This window comes from Bombina bombina, chromosome 7 (genome assembly GCF_027579735.1).
Source record: "Bombina bombina isolate aBomBom1 chromosome 7, aBomBom1.pri, whole genome shotgun sequence".
NCBI classification, from domain to species: Eukaryota; Metazoa; Chordata; class Amphibia; order Anura; family Bombinatoridae; genus Bombina; species Bombina bombina.
The window spans coordinates 156,126,238-156,146,724 of NC_069505.1; the positions used below are offsets into that span (position 1 = coordinate 156,126,238).

At 40.3% G+C, this 20,487-nt stretch overlaps 1 protein-coding gene across 2 annotated transcripts in view; it reads right to left on the reverse strand.

Moving 5' to 3' along the window:
- Window positions 1-20,487, reverse strand: part of SLC5A12 (solute carrier family 5 member 12) — a 115,776-nt gene that overhangs the window by 7,703 nt on the left and 87,586 nt on the right. For both annotated transcript variants that reach the window (XM_053688904.1, XM_053688905.1), the window contains exons 11-12: window positions 20,163-20,249; window positions 15,752-15,948 (exon numbers count right to left, since the gene is read on the reverse strand). In XM_053688904.1, coding sequence (XP_053544879.1) covers window positions 15,752-15,948; window positions 20,163-20,249 — 284 coding nt within the window. The remainder of the gene's footprint in view (window positions 1-15,751; window positions 15,949-20,162; window positions 20,250-20,487) is intronic.

The following is a 20,487-nucleotide window of genomic DNA, read 5'->3' on the forward strand; positions in this document are numbered from 1 at the left end:
TAATGCCCAAATCGAGTGTTAAAGGCAGTCTTCCACTCATCTCCTTCGCGTATACGGATCAAGTTGTATGCACCACGTAGGTCGAGTTTGGTGAAAATGGTGGCTCCCTGAAGATAAGTAAAAAGTTCAGGAATAAGGGGCAGAGGATAACTGTTCTTGATGGTAATCTGATTCAATCCACGATAATCAATACAGGGTCTTAATCCGCCATCCTTTTTTCCCACAAAAAAGAAACCAGCCCCTACGGGGGAAGAAGAGGGTCGAATAAATCCTCTAGCCAGATTGTCTTTTATATATTCTTCCAGAGCCATGTTTTCTGGTTTAGAAAGTGGATATGTCTTGCCACGAGGATAGGCAGCCCCAGGAAGGAGATCAATGGGACAATCAAAAGGGCGATGAGGAGGAAGACGTTCAGCTTCTTTTTTGGAGAAAACATCCACAAAGTCATGGTAATGCATAGGTAAGGATTCCGGAGTTTCAACTGTGAGAGCAATAGTGAGTGGTAACTTAGTAATCTTTTGAAGACATTTAGTCTGGCATGTAGATCCCCAGGAAGTGAGTTCACCGAAAGTCCAAGAAAAAATGGGATTGTGAATCTGGAGCCAGGGTAATCCCAAGATAATGGGAAATTGTGGAGTGGGAATGACATCGAAACAAATTGTCTCGGAATGAAGTATTCCTACGGTGAAGAGTAAGGGTTGAGTAGAAAACTGAATGTATCCAGAACCCAAAGGATCTCCACTGACCGTAGAAACTGAAATGGAATACTCCTTCTTTAGTAAGGGTATAGAATGAGTAGAAACAAATGTAGAGTCAATGAACACACCTCCAGCACCAGAATCAATTAGAGCTTGGGTATAGATCTTCTTATGTCCAATTAGAAGAGTTACTGGAACAAAGAGTTTCTTGTATAGGGAATGACCACTATTTTGGCTTAACTCAGTTCCCTGGACTAGAGTTAAGCCCTGGCTTTTACTGGCCTAGTAGGACAATCCCTTAATAAATGCCCTTTAAGGCCACAGTACAGACATAAGCCAAGAGTCCGTCTTCTCAAGCGTTCAGTCTCAGTTAATTTTATACTTCCTACTTCCATGGGTTCAGCCTGATCAGTAGTAGGAGAGGCTGGAGTGACTGGATTAGAAAAACGAGGAGCCAAACGAAAAGGAGTTCGAGTTGAAGTCCTCTGTGTTCTATCCTTTTCTTGTTGGCGTTCACGAAACCTGGCGTCGAGACTGATACAGAGATTTATTAAGGCTTCTAAGGACTCTGGAAGTTCACGATACACCAATTCATCCTTGAGACGCTCAGAAAGTCCTTTACGGAAAGCGGCTCTGAGTGCTCCCTGATTCCAAGTGGTTTCAGAGGCAAGGGTGCGGAACTCAATAGCATATTGAGAGACTGGTTGATTTCCTTGACGTAAATCCAGGAGAGTAGCTTCAGCAGCGGATGACCTTCCAGGTTTATCGAATACGTTTGAGAATGTAGATAAAAATGTATCAACATCCAACAGTATAGGATCATTCTTTTCTAGCAAAGGTGATACCCAAGCCAAGGCTTTTCCTTTCATTAAGGAAATAAGAAATGTGATTCTAGAAGAGGCAGTAGCAAAGAGAGTAGGGCTATTTCGGAAATGAAGACGGCATTGATTCAGAAAGCCTCTACATTCTTCAGGATTCCCATCATATTTATCCGGAAGAGGTATCCTGGGACTTAGTTGTACCTGAGACTGATTGTTAGGAATCGGAGGAGGTAATGCCTCAATCGGATTTGGATTGGGAGGTGCGGTAGCAACCAAATTTTGTAATAGAGCAGTAATTTGATCAAGTTTAGTGTCCAAAGACTGCAAGTGAGTGGCATGAGAACCCAAGAGCTGTCCCTGGTGAGCCACGGCCATAGATAATTCAGTGGGGTCCATTTTAATGGCCCGTTTGTAATGTCAGCCGCTCTGGAATCAATCCGGGATGTAACCCAACTGCTAGCGTGAATTGAAAAGCACACGCTAGCACACTGAGAAATATCCAGGACGTGACCCACTCAGGAAGCAGATTAGAAGATAACAAAAATGAATATTGTTCCAGAATGCAGGAAAGCCACAAAGGATAAAACGTCCCTTTAAGTAGTAAAAAGAACAAAAAGGAAATGCTCTTACTTGAAGCTTCTGAAACAGGTCCTCTTTAACAGGCTTGTAAAACAAAGGAAAAGTTCTCTTTTGCAGCTTGTAAAAGTAAAAGTTCCTTTTAAGCAGGTGTATAACAAACAGAAAGGTAAAGTTCTCTTTTGCAGCTTGTAAAAGTAAATGTCCCTTTTAAGCAGGTGTATAACAAACAGAAAGGCAAAGTTCTCTTTTGCAGCTTGTAAAAGTAAAATGTCCCTTTAAGCAGGTTTATAACAAACAGAAAGGCAAAGTTCTCTTTTGCAGCTTGTAAAAGTAGAATGTCCCTTTAAGCAGGTTTTGTTTATCAAAGATAAGGTTTAAAGGTAAAGGCAAAAGCAAGGTCAGGCAGGCAGAAGTCGGCATCCAAATATCAGCAAAAGGTATAGGCAAAAGACAAGGTCAGGCAAGCAGAAGTCGGCATCCAAGTATCAGCAAAAGGGTAAAAGCTACAGGCAAGGTCAGGCAGGCAGAAGTCTATGTCCAAATATCAGCAAGTAGGGATTAGGCAAGAGGCTTGGTCAGGCAGGCAGAAAATCGGTACACAAAAGATCAGAAAGATACGGTACTCACAATCCAAAGGTAGCAAACAAACGGGCCCAGATTCAGATCTCCCGCCGTTGTTTAAAGGGCAGGAGCGTAACCGTCATCAGAGGGGTGTGTTGAGAAAGCGTCATGTTGCTAAGCAACATGACGTCAGACACACAGAGCAGTTCCGGGAGCCGCGGCGACACGGCGATGAACGGATGCAAACATGACACTAATTCCTAATCCCTTGAAGGCCGCCTCTTATCTCAGTGCATTTTGACAGTTTTTCACAGCTAGTTCACATGTGCCTTATAGCTAACATGGTGCTAATGCCCATGGAGTTATTTATGAGTCAGCACTGATTGGCTAAAATGCAAGTCTGTTAACAGAACTGAAATAAGGGGGCAGAGGCTTAGATACAAGATAATCATAGAGGTAAAAAGTATATTAATATAATTGTGTTGGTTATGCAAATCTGGGCAATGGGTAATAAAGGAATTGCCAATCTTTTTAAACAATAACAATTCTGGAGTAAACTGTCCCTTGAAATTCAGCTCTAGAGCAGCAATGCATCACTAGAACCTAGCTAAACACATCTGTAAGCCAATGACAAGTGGCTTATGTTAGTAGCCACCAGCTAGCTCCCTGTAGTTACAGTGCTGCTCCTCAGCCTATCTGGAAGTTCGTTTCAACAAACAATATCAAGAGAACAAAGTATATTTGATAACAGTTAATACATTAATTCAATAGTCTCTTGAAATTGCATGATCTTTCTGAATCATGAAAGTTTAATTTTGACTTTCATGTCCTATTAAATAAGCTTAAAAAATAATGTATTTTCTCTGCAAGCCGGCGTTAGCCTCAGAAAAGTGAGCGTTGAGCAAAATTTAGCTCCACATCTCACTGTAATACCAGCGCTGGTTAAGTCAGCGGTAAGCTGGCAAAACGTGCTCATGCACGATTTCCCCATAGGAAACAATGGGGCTGAGCGGCCTGAAAAAAAACTAACACCTGCAAAAAAAGCAGCGTTCAGCTCCTAACGCAACCCCATTGTTTCCTATGGGGAAATAAAATTTACGTCTGCACCTAACACCCTAACATGAACCCCGAGTCTAAACACCCATAACCTTACACTTATTAACCCCTAATCTTTACGCCCCCGCTATCGCTGACACCTACATTATATTATTAACCCCTAATCTTCCACTCCGAACACTGCCACCACCTACATTATACTTATGAACCTCTAATCTACTTCCCCCAACATCGCCGACACCTACATCATAGTTATTAACACCTAATCTGCCACCCCCAACATCGCCGCAACTATATTAAATGTATTAACCCCTAATCTTCTGACCCCAACGTCGCCACTACTATAATAAATTTATTAACCCCTAAACCTAAGTCTAACCCTAAGTCTAACCCCCCCTAACTTAAATATAATTTAAATTAAACGAAATAAATTTAACATAATTAAATAAATTAATCCTATTTAAAACTAAATACTTACCGATAAAATAAACCCTAAGCTAGCTACAATATAACTAATAGTTACATTGCAGCTAGCTTAGGGTTTATATTTATTTTACAGGCAACTTTGTATTTATTTTAACTAGGTAGAATAGTTATTAAATAGTTATTAACTATTTAATAACTACCTAGCTAAAATAAGTACAAAATTACCTGTAAAATAAATCCTAACCTAAGTTACAATTACACCTAACACTACACTACAGGGAGTGCAGAATTATTAGGCAAATGAGTATTTTGACCACATCATCCTCTTTATGCATGTTGTCTTACTCCAAGCTGTATAGGCTCGAAAGCCTACTACCAATTAAGCATATTAGGTGATGTGCATCTCTGTAATGAGAAGTGGTGTGGTCTAATGACATCAACACCCTATATCAGGTGTGCATAATTATTAGGCAACTTCCTTGCCTTTGGCAAAATGGGTCAAAAGAAGGACTTGACAGGCTCAGAAAAGTAAAAAATAGTGAGATATCTTGCAGAGGGATGCAGCACTCTTAAAATTGCAAAGCTTCTGAAGCGTGATCATCGAACAATCAAGCGTTTCATTCAAAATAGTCAACAGGGTCGCAAGAAGCGTGTGGAAAAACCAAGGCGCAAAATAACTGCCCATGAACTGAGAAAAGTCAAGCGTGCAGCTGCCAAGATGCCACTTGCCACCAGTTTGGCCATATTTCAGAGCTGCAACATCACTGGAGTGCCCAAAAGCACAAGGTGTGCAATATTCAGAGACATGGCCAAGGTAAGAAAGACTGAAAGACGACCACCACTGAACAAGACACACAAGCTGAAACGTCAAGACTGGGCCAAGAAATATCTCAAGACTGATTTTTCTAAGGTTTTATGGACTGATGAAATGAGAGTGAGTCTTGATGGGCCAGATGGATGGGCCCGTGGCTGGATTAGTAAAGGGCAGAGAGCTCCAGTCCGACTCAGACGCCAGCAAGGTGGAGGTGGAGTACTGGTTTGGGCTGGTATCATCAAAGATGAGCTTGTGGGGCCTTTTCGGGTTGAGGATGGAGTCAAGCTCAACTCCCAGTCCTACTGCCAGTTTCTGGAAGACACCTTCTTCAAGCAGTGGTACAGGAAGAAGTCTGCATCCTTCAAGAAAAACATGATTTTCATGCAGGACAATGCGCCATCACACGCGTCCAAGTACTCCACAGCGTGGCTGGCAAGAAAGGGTATAAAAGAAGAAAATCTAATGACATGGCCTCCTTGTTCACCTGATCTGAACCCCATTGAGAACCTGTGGTCCATCATCAAATGTGAGATTTACAAGGAGGGAAAACAGTACACCTCTCTGAACAGTGTCTGGGAGGCTGTGGTTGCTGCTGCACGCAATGTTGATGGTGAACAGATCAAAACACTGACAGAATCCATGGATGGCAGGCTTTTGAGTGTCCTTGCAAAGAAAGGTGGCTATATTGGTCACTGATTTGTTTTTGTTTTGTTTTTGAATGTCAGAAATGTATATTTGTGAATGTTGAGATGTTATATTGGTTTCACTGGTAAAAATAAATAATTGAAATGGGTATATATTTGTTTTTTGTTAAGTTGCCTAATAATTATGCACAGTAATAGTCACCTGCACACACAGATATCCCCCTAAAATAGCTAAAACTAAAAACAAACTAAAAACTACTTGGGTTCATTGAGAACATGGTTGTTGTTCAATAATAAAATTAATCCTCAAAAATACAACTTCTTAAAAAAAAATACAACTTAATTCTGCACTCCCTGTATCATTAAACTAATTACCTAAACTACCTAAAATTAATAACAATTAAATTAAATAAACTAAATTACGAGAAAAAAAACTAAGTTACAGAAAATAAAAAAAGAATTACAAGAATTTTAAACTAATTACACCTAATCTAATTCCCCTAATAAAATAAAAAAGCCCCCCAAAATAATAAAATTCTCTACCCTATACTAAATTACAAATAGCCCCTAAAAGGGCCTTTTGCGGGGCATTGCCCCAAAGTAATCAGCTCTTTTACCTGTAAAAAAAAATACAATACCCCCCCAACATTAAAACCCACCACCCACACACCCAACCCTACTCTAAAACCCACCCAATCCCCCCTTACAAAAACCTAACACTACCCCCTTGAAGATCACCCTACCTTGAGCCGTCTTCACCCAGCTGGGCACAAGTGGACCTCCAGAGGGGCAGAAGTCTTCATCCGATCCGGGCAGAAGAGGACATCCATACCGGCAGAACTCTTCATCCAGGCGGCATCTTCTATCTTCATCCTTCCGGAGCGGAGCGGGTCCATCTTCAATCCAGCCGGCGCGGAGCATCCTCTTCAAAGGAAGTCCTAATGAAGAATGAAGGTTCCTTTAAATGACGTCATCCAAGATGGTGTCCCTAGAATTCCGATTGGCTGATAGAATCCTATCAGCCAATCGGAATTAAGGTAGGACAAATCCTATTGCCTGATGTAATCAGCCAATTGGATTGAAGTTCAATCCGATTGGCTGATCCAATCAGCCAATAGGATTGACCTTGCATTCTATTGGCTGTTCCAATCAGCATCAGTCAATAGGATTATTTCCTACCTTAATTCCGATTGGCTGATAGGATTCTATCAGCCAATAGGAATTCAAGGGACGCCATCTTGGATGACATCATTTAAAGGAACCTTTATTCTTCGTTAGGACTTTGTTTGAAGAGGATGCTGCGCATCGGCTGGATTGAAGATGGACCCGCTCCCCTCCGGAAGGATGAAGATAGAAGATGCCGCCGGGATGAACACTTCTGCCGTCTGGAGGACCTCTTCTGCCCCGATCGGATGAAGACTTCTGCCGCATGGAGGACCACTTGTGCCTGGCTGGGTGAAGACAGCTCAAGGTAGGGTGATCTTCAGGGGGTTAGTGTTAGGTTTTTTTAAGGGGGGATTGGGTGGGTTTTAGAGTAGGGGTGTGTCGGTGGTGGGTTGTAATGTTGGGGGGGATTGTATTTTTTTTTACAGGTAAAAGAGCTGATTACTTTGGGGCAATGCCCCGCAAAAGGTCCTTTTAAGAGCTATTTGTAATTTAGTATAGCGTAGGGAAATTTTATTATTTTGGGGGGCTTTTTTATTTTATTAGGGGATTAGATTAGGTGTAATTAGTTTTAAAATTTGTATATTTTTTTTCTGTAATTTAGTGTGTTTTTTTCGCGTAATTTAGTTTATTTAATTTAATTGTAATTAATTGTAGGTAGTTTAGGTAATTAATTTAATTATAGAGTAGTGTTAGGTGTAATTGTAACTTAGGTTATGGTTTATTTTACTGGTCAATTTGTCTTTATTTTAGCTAGGTAGTTATTAAATAGTTAATAACTATTTAATAACTATTGTACCTAGCTAAAATAAATACAAAGTTGCCTGTAAAATAAAAATAAATCCTAAAATAGCTACAATGTAACTATTAGTTATATTGTAGCTATATTAGGGTTTATTTTATAGGTATGTATTTAGTTTTAAATAGGAATATTGTAGTTAATGATAGTAATTTTATTTATATTTATTTAAATTATATTTAAGTTAGGGGGGTTAAGGTTAGGGTTAATACATTTAATATAGTAGCAGCGACATTGGGTGCGGCAGATTAGGGGTTAATAAATGTAGGTAGGTGTCGGCGATGTTAGGGACAGCAGATTAGGGGTTAATAAAATGTATCTAGTGTTTGCGAGGCAAGAGTGCGGCGGTTTAGGGGGTAATACATTTATTAAAGTGGCGGCGATGTCCGGTCGGCAGATTAGGGGTTAAAAAATGTATTTTAGTGTTTGCAATGTGGGGGGGCCTCGGTTTAGGGGTTAATAGGTAGTTTATGGGTGTTAGTTTACTTTTTAGCACTTTAGTTAAGAGCTTTATGTTCCAGCGTTACCCCATAAAACTCTTAACTACTGACTTTTAAATGCGTTAGGAGTCTTGACAGGAGAGGGTGTACCACTCACTTCTTCCAAGACTTGTAATACCAGCGTTAGACAAATCCCATTAAAAATATAGGATACGCAATTGACGTAAGGGGATTTGCGGTAGCCTAGAGTTGTGGAAGAAAAGTGAGCGGTACACCTGTACCTGCCAGACTCGTAATACCAGCGGGCGTTAAACAGCAACGTTGGGACCTCTCAACGCTGCTTTTTAAGGCTAACGCAGAACTCGTGATCTAGCCGTAAATAAATGCTAGATAGAATGACGCATTCAAAGAAAAGATTAGTTTGAGAATAACATGTAGATGTATTTTTTTAAGTTTCATTAGTTGTTTAAATAGTGACAAAATAAGTGTAACGTTTTTGTGTCTATAAAACAATGGGAACTGCCATGTTGTAACATAGGTCACCTTCTCTGCTGTGGCCAATTAGGGACAGTTATAATTAGGTCACTAGAGTGTGCAGCCAATGGCTTTGTGGAATATAACAGTGTTCTGCACTTCCATTTCTAACAAGAACTGAAAAGATCACAATTTCAGAATGGAAATACAGGAAAAGGGGACAAAATAAATAATTAAAGTATATTGCAGAGTTTCTTTATATATAAGATTTATCATTTTATATTACCGTCTAAAAGTGTTTAATGTCCCTTTAAAGATGTATAATCAGGGGGGGGAGCCAAGCCGGGAATGGAGAAGGCAGCATAATTGAGCTGCTCAGTGTGGGATACTGACAATGGTGGCTATAAAGGTAGCTAAAACTGATTGAACAGATCTACACTGTCAGCGGACACTAAGGTGATTGACAGGGAAGAAGATGTGAACCGTTTGAAGCTCGGCAAAAAGTTTTCTGAGGCGGAATAGCTGTGAGGCTCTACCGGGTCCTAAATGAGGAGGCGCCATCTTGATAACCCACATGAGGGATAACTGCAACATAGCAGGGAAGAATATAAATGCACTCCAGGTCGTAAGTGTATTCACAGTCTTAAGTTATCTTATTAAGAACCGGATCACAGTTTATATGCAAGGTTAAGGCTGCTTTTTAAAATGAACATATAAAAGGACACTATCTTTGACGCACCATGTGCGATGTTATCCCGATATAGGGGAAAGCTATACCGCAGTATAAAGGGGTATTGAGCTCATTGTTTGAGAACAAGTAACTTATGAGGGACGAAGAAGGGGGAAAATTTCCTCAGAGAGGTCAACATTTAAACAGCCTGGCAAAGAAAAGGAAATATAAACCAAAGATTAGACTCTAGTTGCGCTTGTCCAGGACTGCCTAAGGCTTATCATACACACAACCTCAACTAACACAAATGTTAAAACAAATACATAAGGCAGTCTGAGCTGCGTATCAGATTCACCCCCTGTCATGGACAGGTCTAATTACTAAAGATACAACTCATGACCCCATGTTTGGTGCTAACTTTAAGTAATATAGAAGTCTGAAGCTACATATAGTAACCAATTCAGAAATCAGCCTCGTGTGTAAAGTGTTTGGCGGTTTATTGCTGCAGTATAATAAAAGATTGACGCTCAACATTCTGCTAATAGTAAGCTGGGCTTACCGGAGCAATAAGGGTAACATTTTCTCACATATACCTGAGTGATAAAAGGAATAAACATCATATGAGATAATGGCAGCCAGAAAATTTAACAAACCTTCCACTACAGGGAAAGCAGCAGCAGCTAATTTGTTTTTCAAGTCTTCTAAAGGGGAGAAATTGGTGGAACCCTTGGTTCCAGAGCAGGATGAGGACATAGATGCAGATTCAGACTCCCAGACAGGGGAAGCTGATTTAATCCCAGTCACTCGTGCAGATATTAAAAAGCTGGTTTCCAAGAAAGATATTGATACAAATTTTGAAAAATTATGGAATAAAATGGACTCCTTCCAGTCCACCGCCACCAACAGTTTAACAGAATTGAAACATGAGATGCAGGATCTGGGTGCAAGGGTTGCCATGTTAGAAGATAATGAAAATAACATGGAGGAAAAAGTGTCTGCTATGCACCAGAAAACACAAGATTATCAGCTAGAATTGGATTCCCTCCAAGACAAGATGGAGGATTTAGAGAATCGCTCACGGAGGAGTAATTTGAGGCTGAAGGGTGTCCCAGAGTCCGTATTGCAGCCAGACCTCCAGAGCTACTTAAAGCAACTGTTTAGAGCGGTTACTGGATCTTCAGAGGAAGATAACTTTCAGATAGAGAGGGCTCATAGGGCCCTAAAAGCAAAGCCAAAAGCTGATTATCCGCCCAGAGATGTAATAGTGAAGTTGCTTCGTTTCCCAGAAAAAGAAGCAATTCTTATGGCGGCCAGGAAGAACCCAACCTTCAAATATCAAGGAGTGATAGTGCAGTTCTACCAAGATCTAGGTACACGCACGCTGATGAGGAGGGGTTCACTTAGGCCTCTCACACAACTGCTCAGGAAGCAACAAATTAATTACCGATGGGGGTTCCCTTTCGCCCTACATATTATGCATGAGGGGAAAACCCTTTCGATAAGGGATAGGAAGGATATCCCGGAAATCTGTGATTATCTTGGTTTGGTACCGCCGGACCTTCCACCCACCCAAAGCGACTCGGAAGCAGATCGACAAACACATAAAGAAAACAGCCACAAAAGAGCTAAATGGATTAAAGTTACCAAAAAGAAACCAAAGTGACTTTATGCATAGCTGATGTTGGCGGCACTCCACGATGACATGTTGCCGGTTTTCTCGACCAGACGAGCGGCAGATGAGTATATAAAGTTAACTGTTTTCCATTGTCTTCTTTTTAAGGTTGAGCTGTAATAGCTAAGACTCTGCTAATATATTAAAAGACACTGCTTAATCTGGAACACTGTTCCAATGAACATTATGACGGTTGCCCAGTGACCAGAGCCTTGTTTCACTATAGATTAATTATTAAGAGAGAAAAAGATAAACCTTTATAGTTCATATAGTTTTACTTAAGCTGTTAAGTATTCCTGCACGAAGCTAATTACCTAAAAGTTGGTATCCCGGTTTGGTGTTCTCTCCCTCTGTGTTTGTTCTCTTTTTTCTTCTTTTTTACAGGGGTTAGATGAACAGCAAATATTACAATTGGGCGATAAGCCTAAACAATTGTTATGTTATATCTGAAATGTTCAGTTTTTCTTTTTTTAAGTTGTTGAGTCTGTGTGGTTTTATGGGTTATGGGGATGTACACAGGTTGTTACTGGCCCAGGCAAATGTACTATTAATATAACAAATGACTCCTACACTCACAATCCTCTCACATAATGTGAGGGGCTTAAATACAAATATTAAGCGCAAGACAGCAGTTAACCAATATTTGAAGTTAAAGGCTAAAATTGTTTTCCTCCAGGAAACGCATTTTACTCAAGCATTGATCCCCAAATTCTGGCATAGGCATTATCCAACACATTTTCATACTACCATAGACCAAAAAAAAAGAGGGGTATCAATTTTAATCCATTCATCATTACACTTTATAAAGGAAGAAGTAATAACTGATCCAGAGGGGAGGTTCCTTATAGTGAGAGGGAGGATTCAGGATACGAGGGTCACGCTTTGTAATATATATGCCCCGAATGAACAGCAACACTCATTTTTCAAACAGATTTCGGATCATCTTACACAATGGTCCCAGACTAGAACAATCTTGGCGGGAGATTTTAATATATCACTTTCACCACATGTTAGAGACCCGACAAATAAATCATCAAAGAAACTGCATAGACAAAAGTCAATAGCCAAGTCAATTAGAGATTCACTGGCCTCACATAATTTGGTAGACACTTGGGAGACCCTGTACGGGGAAACGACAGATCACACATTTTACTCGCACGCACACAGGTCATATACCAGACTGGACTATGTAACGGTTAGTCAGATGATGATCCCTAATATTATGGGTGCGTCTATATTTCCCTGTGTTTGGTCAGACCATTCTATGGTACAGGTGGAGTTGAGGGGAATACTTAATTACCAGAGACAGAGATCGTGGACATTTGACCCACATATTTTTAATAATGCTCATACCCTGGATCAAATGAACAAACTACTTGAAGAATATTGGGTGCTTAATAGAGGGTCCACATTAAATCAACTTTCCTCCTGGGCAGCTCATAAACCTTATATGAGAGGATTGTTTATACAAGAAAAGGCTAAGATTAGGAAACTTTCTCATAAGATTATAGATCAACTCCAGGGGGAAATACATATCTTAGAAACTCAGCATAAACAAAACTTATCAGCGGCCACTTTTAAATTATTACAGACCAAAAGAAAGTTATTAGCAAAGATTTTAAATGATTCGGCTATAAGAGCTATTCAACGATTAAAGACCTCTTACTTTGTTTATTCAAACAAACCTGACAAATATTTAGCCAATAAACTAAAGGAGAGAGTGAAAATGCACTCTATTCCGACCATTCAGAATAAAGCAGGAACTAAGACATCAAATCCACAGGAGATCACGGATACCTTTGCCTCCTATTATGAGTCACTATATGATGGTAAAAAGGTTAGTGGAAGTCCCCAGATACAAATTAGGATGTCAGAATTTTTAAAATAAGCCCAAGTTAGGGAACTTTCTACCACAGATAAAGATAGCTTAAATGCGGAGATAACTATCCAGGAAATTCTTAATGTTTTGAAGGACCTTAAAGGGGGTAAAGCAGCAGGCCCTGATGGACTAACAAGTGAATATTATAAGGCTTTTAAGAAGGAACTAATTCCGCACTTAAAGACATTCTGTAATGATATCATGAAAGGAGTGGAGATCCCTACGGATTTACTAAGAGCCAAGATTGTAGTTATTCCTAAGCCGGGGAAAGACCCTACACAATGCAAGAACTTTAGACCGATATCATTAATTAACCAGGATATAAAAATACTAACAAAAATACTGGCTAATAGACTTAAGACGATACTCCCAAGCATTATTCACCCTGATCAGGTGGGGTTCATTCTAGGCAGAGAGGCTCCGGACAATGTCCGAAGAACTATAGACTTGACGGAATGTTTAAAAAGTAGAAAAATGCCTTCTCTGCTCCTATCGCTGGACGCGGAGAAGGAGTTTGACAGAATACACTGGTCATACATGCTAGAGGTTCTAACGAGTTATGGATTTGAGGGTGGCTTCCTACAGGCAATTAAGGCGATATACTCAAAACCTTCAGCGACAATTAGTGCTGTGGGATACCAATCTAGATCTATACCAATATTGAATGGTACCAGGCAGGGATGCCCCCTGTCTCCACTACTGTTCGCTCTTTGTATCGAACCGCTCGCGTCCAGAATTAGGAGTTCGGATAATATTAGGGGAGTTAAGATAGGAACAAAAGAATATAAATTGTCGTTGTTTGCAGACGATATTTTGTTGACATTAACTGAACCTTTAAATTCCATGACTTATTTATACCAGATACTACAAGAATTCTCGGAAATATCGGGCTATAAGGTAAATATAGATAAGTGTGAGGCCTTGCCGATAGCAATCCCATCACACACAAAAAAATTATTAGAGATAAATTTTGATATTTCATGGGTCAAGCAATCCCTTACATACTTGGGTATAAAGTTAGCAGACTCTTGTCATAAGCTGTATCAACTAAATTATATCCCTTTATATCACAAATGTAGACAGGAGTTACAAAACTGGAAGAAAGGTAATTTTTCATGGTATGGCCGTCTGTCATCAATAAAAATGAACATACTCCCTAGAATATTATATTTATTCCGTGCTCTACCAGTTAAGGTCCCTTACCAAGACTTAAAGAAACTACAAGCGGATCTCAACTCCTTCTTGAGGGGAAATAGAGGAGCAAGAATTGCATCACAGATTTTAGCTCAGCATAGACGGTGGGGAGGTGTGGGAGTACCAAATTTAGCAGATTACCATCAAGCAGCAAGGACAGCTCAGACGACACTCTTAAGTAAACAGACAAGTGAAGTAATTTGGACTAAAATAGAGAGAGACCTGGCAGAACAGGAAAATTCAGATGGTATCTTATGGGAATTAGGTAAAGAGGGAAGACCTCATTTAAGTCTATTTCCTTCCATACTGGAGTCACAAAGGTGTTGGAGAATGGCCATGAAATCCCAAACACTCTTGCCTATACACTCATGGGTCAGGCCCATAAAATATCTCCTACCGAAAGAATTACATAGCTACGTAGGTAAATGGACAAACAAAGGGCTATATAGGGTAGCAGATCTAATGGTACAGGGAAATATGGTAACCAATAATCATTTACGAGACATCCTTCAGCCGGACAAACTACATTGGTTTGCGTATCTTCAAATTTCCTCAGCGATAAATTGTTATACTAAAACTCATAAGAGACAGCTTAGCACTAATTTAGAAAGATTGTGCAATTCAGAACTTAGAGAAAAAGGGGGATTTCCAGGTTATACATGGACATTCAATTGGATAAGAATAACTCCAAATCAAACATAACTCAAAGATGGGAGGAGGATATGGGTTTTACACTTTCGAAAGAAGAGTGGAATAGAATATTCCACGATTCTTGCAAGGGTTTGGCAAGTGCAGACTTAAGGGAAAACACTATAAAAACAATTTTTAGATAGTACTTAACCCCAATTAACACGTCTCATTTTTCAACTAACAATAGCAAATTATGCTATAGAGGGTGTGGGGAACGGGGTTCATATAGACATATGTGGTGGGATTGCACAATAATTAGGAATACATGGATTAGGTTAAACGACTTAATAAGCTTTCTATTAGACGAACACATAACACTGACCATGGACCAAGCACTCTTAAACAGAGACCTACCAGGATTTATACCATCAATTAATAAGTTTCTCAAAATTTTGTGTACAATAACTAGAATATGCTTAGCTAAGTACTGGAAAATAGGTAACCCAACTTGGCAAGAGGTCACAGATAAAATTCAGGATACATATTCTTTCTCAGAAGGAGAGTCACGCATGCAGGGTAATGCGGACCAATTTCAGAAAATTTGGTATTACTGGATATTAAGAGGGAACAGCCCAAAGAAATAAATGCTGTTATGAGAAAAGGGATACCCCATGTCTGGAGTTATCAACTTAGAAAGTAGGCCATTTAGGGAAATACAAGGACCTTATCATGATTCTAACCCAAAACCCAATCGACAATACTAATAAGCTACTATAAACAGTAAAACAACTGCACAGACAACTGTTTCTTTCTTCTTTTCTGATTTTTGTTTTTTTAGTAGTTAGACACATGTTAGTAGTTAAGTTTTCTGTTTGTTACGTTGTAATGGTAAGCAAAATAGGTTAAAATCACTTCCAGGAAGCAAAGGAAATTGACTATTATTAATCTCGCAGTCTTAAGACATTAAGGAATTGTATATAGCCGAGGTCTATAAGATAACAGTCAAGAAAGGTTTTACAAGGATGTATGATATCTCCCAAAATTTGGACTTGAACATGGTCACGTAGAACAATCGTGTGAAATTAATGTGTAATATGTATAAGAATTGTAGACCTTTGATGCTAATGTAACTGTTAGATGATGATTACATGTAATTGCTTTTGGATTTGAAATAAAACTTCTTTTAACATAAAGATGTATAATCAGATTGACTGATGCTTGAATAGTTACCGCTCTGGGGCAGCTGTGGTTGATAACACTGTGGGAAGTATTGTTGATAATGGATTCATTGTGGAGTTTGCTAATAAGCACTCATCTGTCCTCAAAAGTAAAGGAAGAGTCTTCTTTACTGGAGCTGGATAAATAAATGCTCCTATTCCAACCCAAAAGGACAACGTGTATCCAGTAAGGAGACCTCCAAGTGCCCCCTAAAAAATGGCAAAATTAGAACAATAAACCCCCAGTCAGGCAAACAGAGAGGAATACAAAATAATAATATACAAAATATAAATGGTATTGAAAGGGACAGTGTAATGCAAACATTATATGCTGCAATTTGTTAGAGCATATTATTTTTACACTGCTCTCCATGGATCTCTATATTCAAATGGGTTAAATACATAGATAACTTTCTACTCAAGAGATGCAGTACTCTGACTCACTGTCTGTTTCATGCTCAGAGTGGGACTTATTTGTGTGTTTAATCCCTTTGTGGGTGTTAAATACAATGAATTTCATGACAAGTAGCAGAAAAAATGACATACTCTAAGGCAGTGGCATATTTAGATTAATTCTGCTGCCCCACCCACCAGGTTTTAGGCCTTTTTTGGCCATAATATTTTTAGGTGAGGGATTTTTTTGTGTGTGACATTTCCAAGATAAATGTTCATGTTCAAGGGCACATATGTGTATACGTGAGTGTACAGAGCTGTGTGTGTGTGTAGTGCAGTGAGTATATAGTGCAGTGAGCATGTGTGTGTGGGTGTAGTGAGTGTGTGTGTGTAGTGTGAGTGTACAGAGCAGTGTGTGTGTATAGTGCAGTGAATATGTCATGCAGTGAGAGCGTGTGTGTGGGTGTAGTGAGTGTGTGTGTGTGTGTAGCGTGAGTGTACAGAGCAGTGTGTGTGTGTGTAGTGCAGTGAGTATGTAGTGTAGTGAGCGTGTGTGTGTGTGTAGTGAGTGTGTGTATGTATAGCGTGACTGTGTACAGAGCAGTGTGTGTGTGTAGTGCAGTGAGTATGTAGTGTAGTGAGCGTGTGTGTGTGTGTAGTGAGTGTGTGTATGTATAGCGTGACTGTGTACAGAGCAGTGTGTGTGTGTAGTGCAGTGAGTATGTAGTGCAGTGAGCGTGTGTGTGTGGGTGTAGTGAGTGTGTGTATGTATAGCGTAACTGTGTACAGAGCAATATGTGTGTGTAGTGCAGTGAGTATGTAGTGCAGTGAGTGTGTGTGGGTGTAGTGAGTGTGTGTGTAGTGAGACTCAAAAAGTGCTGCTACCCAAAATCTGCCTCCCTAGGCAAATGCCTTGTTTGCCTAGGCCAAAATACGCCCCTGCTCTAAGGAATTAAACAGATGCTAGGTAAGCGTAGTCTCCAACCTTTTTGCTTTCTTTAATTCTATAAAGCTCTACAAATAATATTGTAACAATAAACAAGCTTACGTTTTCATGAAAACAATGAAATCACCATGTTTTAAACAACATTTGTATTAAAGGGATATGAAACCCATAACATTTATTTTTGGGATTCCGATAGAACGTACCATTTAAAAAAAAGTTTCCAATTTATTTCTATTATTCAATTTGCTTTATTCACATGATATTGTGTGTTAAAGAGATACTTAGGCAGGGTTCTAGAGCACCACATGGCAGGAAATAGTGCTGCCATCTATTGGCTCTTGCAAATAGAGAGCATTCTTGCAAAACTGCTGCCATATATTGCTCCAGAAATGGGCCGGCTCCTAATCATGCGTCCCTGCTTTTCAGCAAAATATACTAAGAGAATGAAGAAAAATTGAAAATAGAAAGTAAATTAGAAAGTTGTTTAAAATTGCATGATCTATCTGAATTGAGAAAGAAAAAATGTAGGTATCATATACCTTTAATGTTGGAATTCTGACCCTTTTCTAATATAAGAGTAATTTATTCCAATAAAAAACTGCAACATCAGAATGTCAGCTGCATTAAAAAGATATCCAAATTGTTGTTTTAATTGTTGCAAATAACTTTAGTTGTAAAACTTACTGTAGACACCTGCAAGACTTTCATAAATTAATAGTACTCAACTTCAGTTTTTATTGGATCAAGTTCTTTTTTATTATACCACTAGTCCTAAAGCCCGTGTAGACGGGCCAATTTTTTGAGTACCGCGGTTCCAACCCTTGCTCCCTCTCTCTCTCCCCTCTCTTTTGCGCTCCCTCTCTCTCCCCCCCCCCTCTCTTTTGAGCTCACTCCCCCCTATTTTGCGCTCTCTCTCCCCCTCTTTTGCTCTCTCACTCCCCTGTTTTGCTCTCTCTCCCCCCTCTTTTGCTTGCTTTCTCTCTCTCTTCCCCCTCTTTTGCTCTCTCTCTCTCGCCGTCTTTTGCTCTCTCGCTCCCCTATTTTGCTCTCTCTCTCCCCTATTTTGCTCTCTCTCTCCCCTATTTTGCTCTTTCTCCCCTATTTGCTCTCTCTCCCCCTCTTTTACTCTCTCTCCCCCTCTTTTACTCTCTCTCTCCCCCTCTTTTGCTCTCTTTCCCCCCTCTTTTGCTCTCTCTCTCCCCCCTCTTTGGCGCTCTCTCCCCTCTCTTTTGCTCTCTCTCCCCCTTTCTTTTGTGCTCTCTCCCCCCTCTCTTTCGCGCTCTCTCCCCCTCTCTTTTGCGCTCTCTCTTCCCTCTCTTTTGTGCTCTCTCCCCCTCTTTTGCGCTCTCTCTCTCCCTCTTTTGCGCTCTCTCTCTCCCTCTTTTGCGCTCTCTCTCCCCCTTCTCTTTTGCGCTCTCTTTCCCCCTTCTCTTTTGCGCTCTCTTTCCCCCTTCTCTTTTGCGCTCTCTTTCCCCCTTCTCTTTTGCGCTCTCTTTCCCCCTTCTCTTTTGTGCTCTCTCTCCCCCCCCCCCCTTTCTTTTGAGCTCTCCCCCCCTCTTTTGAGCTCTCTCTCCCTCTCTTTTGCTCTCTCTCTCCCCCCTCTCTTTTAAGCTCTCTCTCCCCCTCTCTTTTGAGCTCTCTCTCCCTCTCTTTTGAGCTCTCTCCCTCCCCCTTCTCTTTTGCGCTCTCTCTCTCCCCCTTCTCTTTTGCTCTCTCTCTCTCCCCCTTCTCTTTTGCGCTCTCTCTCTCCCTCCTTTCTTGAGAGCTCTCTCTCTCCCCCTCTTTTGAGCTCTTTCTCTCCCCCCTCTCTTTTGAGCTCTCTCTCTCCCCCCTCTCTTTTGAGCTCTCTCTCTCCCCCCTCTCTTTTGCACTCTCTCTCCCCCCTCTCTTTTGAGCTCTCTCTATCCCTCTCTTTTGAGCTCTCTCTCCCCCTCTTTTGTGCTCTCTCTCCCCACCTCTTTGGCACTCTCTCTCCCCCTCTTTTGTGCTCTCTCTCCTTCTCTTTTGCTCTCTCTCCCCCCCCTCTTTTGCTCTCTCTCTCCCCCCTCTTTTGCTCTCTCTCTCTCTTCCCCCCTCTTTTGCTCGCTTTCTACATTTCCCCATTTCCATCCTCTCTTTTGGTCTCTCCCACCTCTCTCCCGTTGGCCACGGTGATAAAAACATTTATCTCCATTAAAGTCTATTGAAATTGTTTATGTTACCACCAGTTTCCAAACTTTAACACCTCAATGGAAACTAGGCCTAAGTTGCCTTAGGGTTGCCATCCGTCCCTTAAAATACAGACCACTTATAAAGTTACACATGCTGCAGGGTGGAATATGAATAGTGCTGTCCAGAAACACTGCAGCATGTGTAACTCATAAGTGTCCAGGAAAACATGGCTGATGTGGCAACCCTAAATGAACCATCTAGTTCAGACATCCTCAAATTTGGCCCTCCAGAGGTTTTGGAACTACATTTCCCATGATGCTCAGCCAGTTAATATGCTGCCTAAGCATCATGGGAAATGTAGTTCCAAACTTCTGTAGGGCCAAGTTTGAGGATGTTTGATCTAGTTACTCCCCCTGAGCATTTAGCTCTATAAACAGAACACATAGGTCTAGTTTCCACTGATGTAGTAAATTGTGGAAACTAGTGATAAAAACATTTATCTCTATTAAAGGCTATGGAGACTTTTTAAGTTACCACCATTTTCCAAACTTTACTACCTCAATGGAAACTAGGCCCTATTAGGCTAACCCCTAACACATTAACTTTGCTAACATAAAACCTGTCAAGCTGCCCACAGAACAATGCCTCTCTGACTCAGGATAGGTTCTTGTCCATCCAAAGTTAATTACTGGAACTATCACTGATACCCACCATTATATCCATTTAAAGCAGACATCCTCAAACTTGGCACTCCAGAGGTTTTGGAACTACATTTCCCATGATGCTCAGCCAGCTGATATGCTGGCTGAGCATCATGGGAAATGTAGTTCCAAAACCTCTGGAGGCCAAGTTTGAGGATGTCTGATTTAAAGTATGACAATAATTGTGATATTTCCCAGTAAAACAATTTTTTGGAAACAAATATTTTATTTACCTTCCAGTTTGTCCATGGAAACAAAATGCCCAAAGTAAATAAGCCCAGCATGGGACCCCCACACATCCCATGGATACTAAGAGCAGCCTGTGGGGAAAAAAGTATTTGTAAAAAATAAGTTGTTTTAACTGATTAAATACGTTAGCACATGAAATCAGCTGGTTGCTTAATGTATTGATTTTACTGTGATAATTGAATTATCAAGAAATAGAAAAATTAATTAATGTATAGTTACACAATCCTTGGGGTAGATTCCCTAAAAATCCATTAACGGTCATTCTACATAGCACTCTTCACTAAATTATAAAGAAAAGTGAGAATTAAA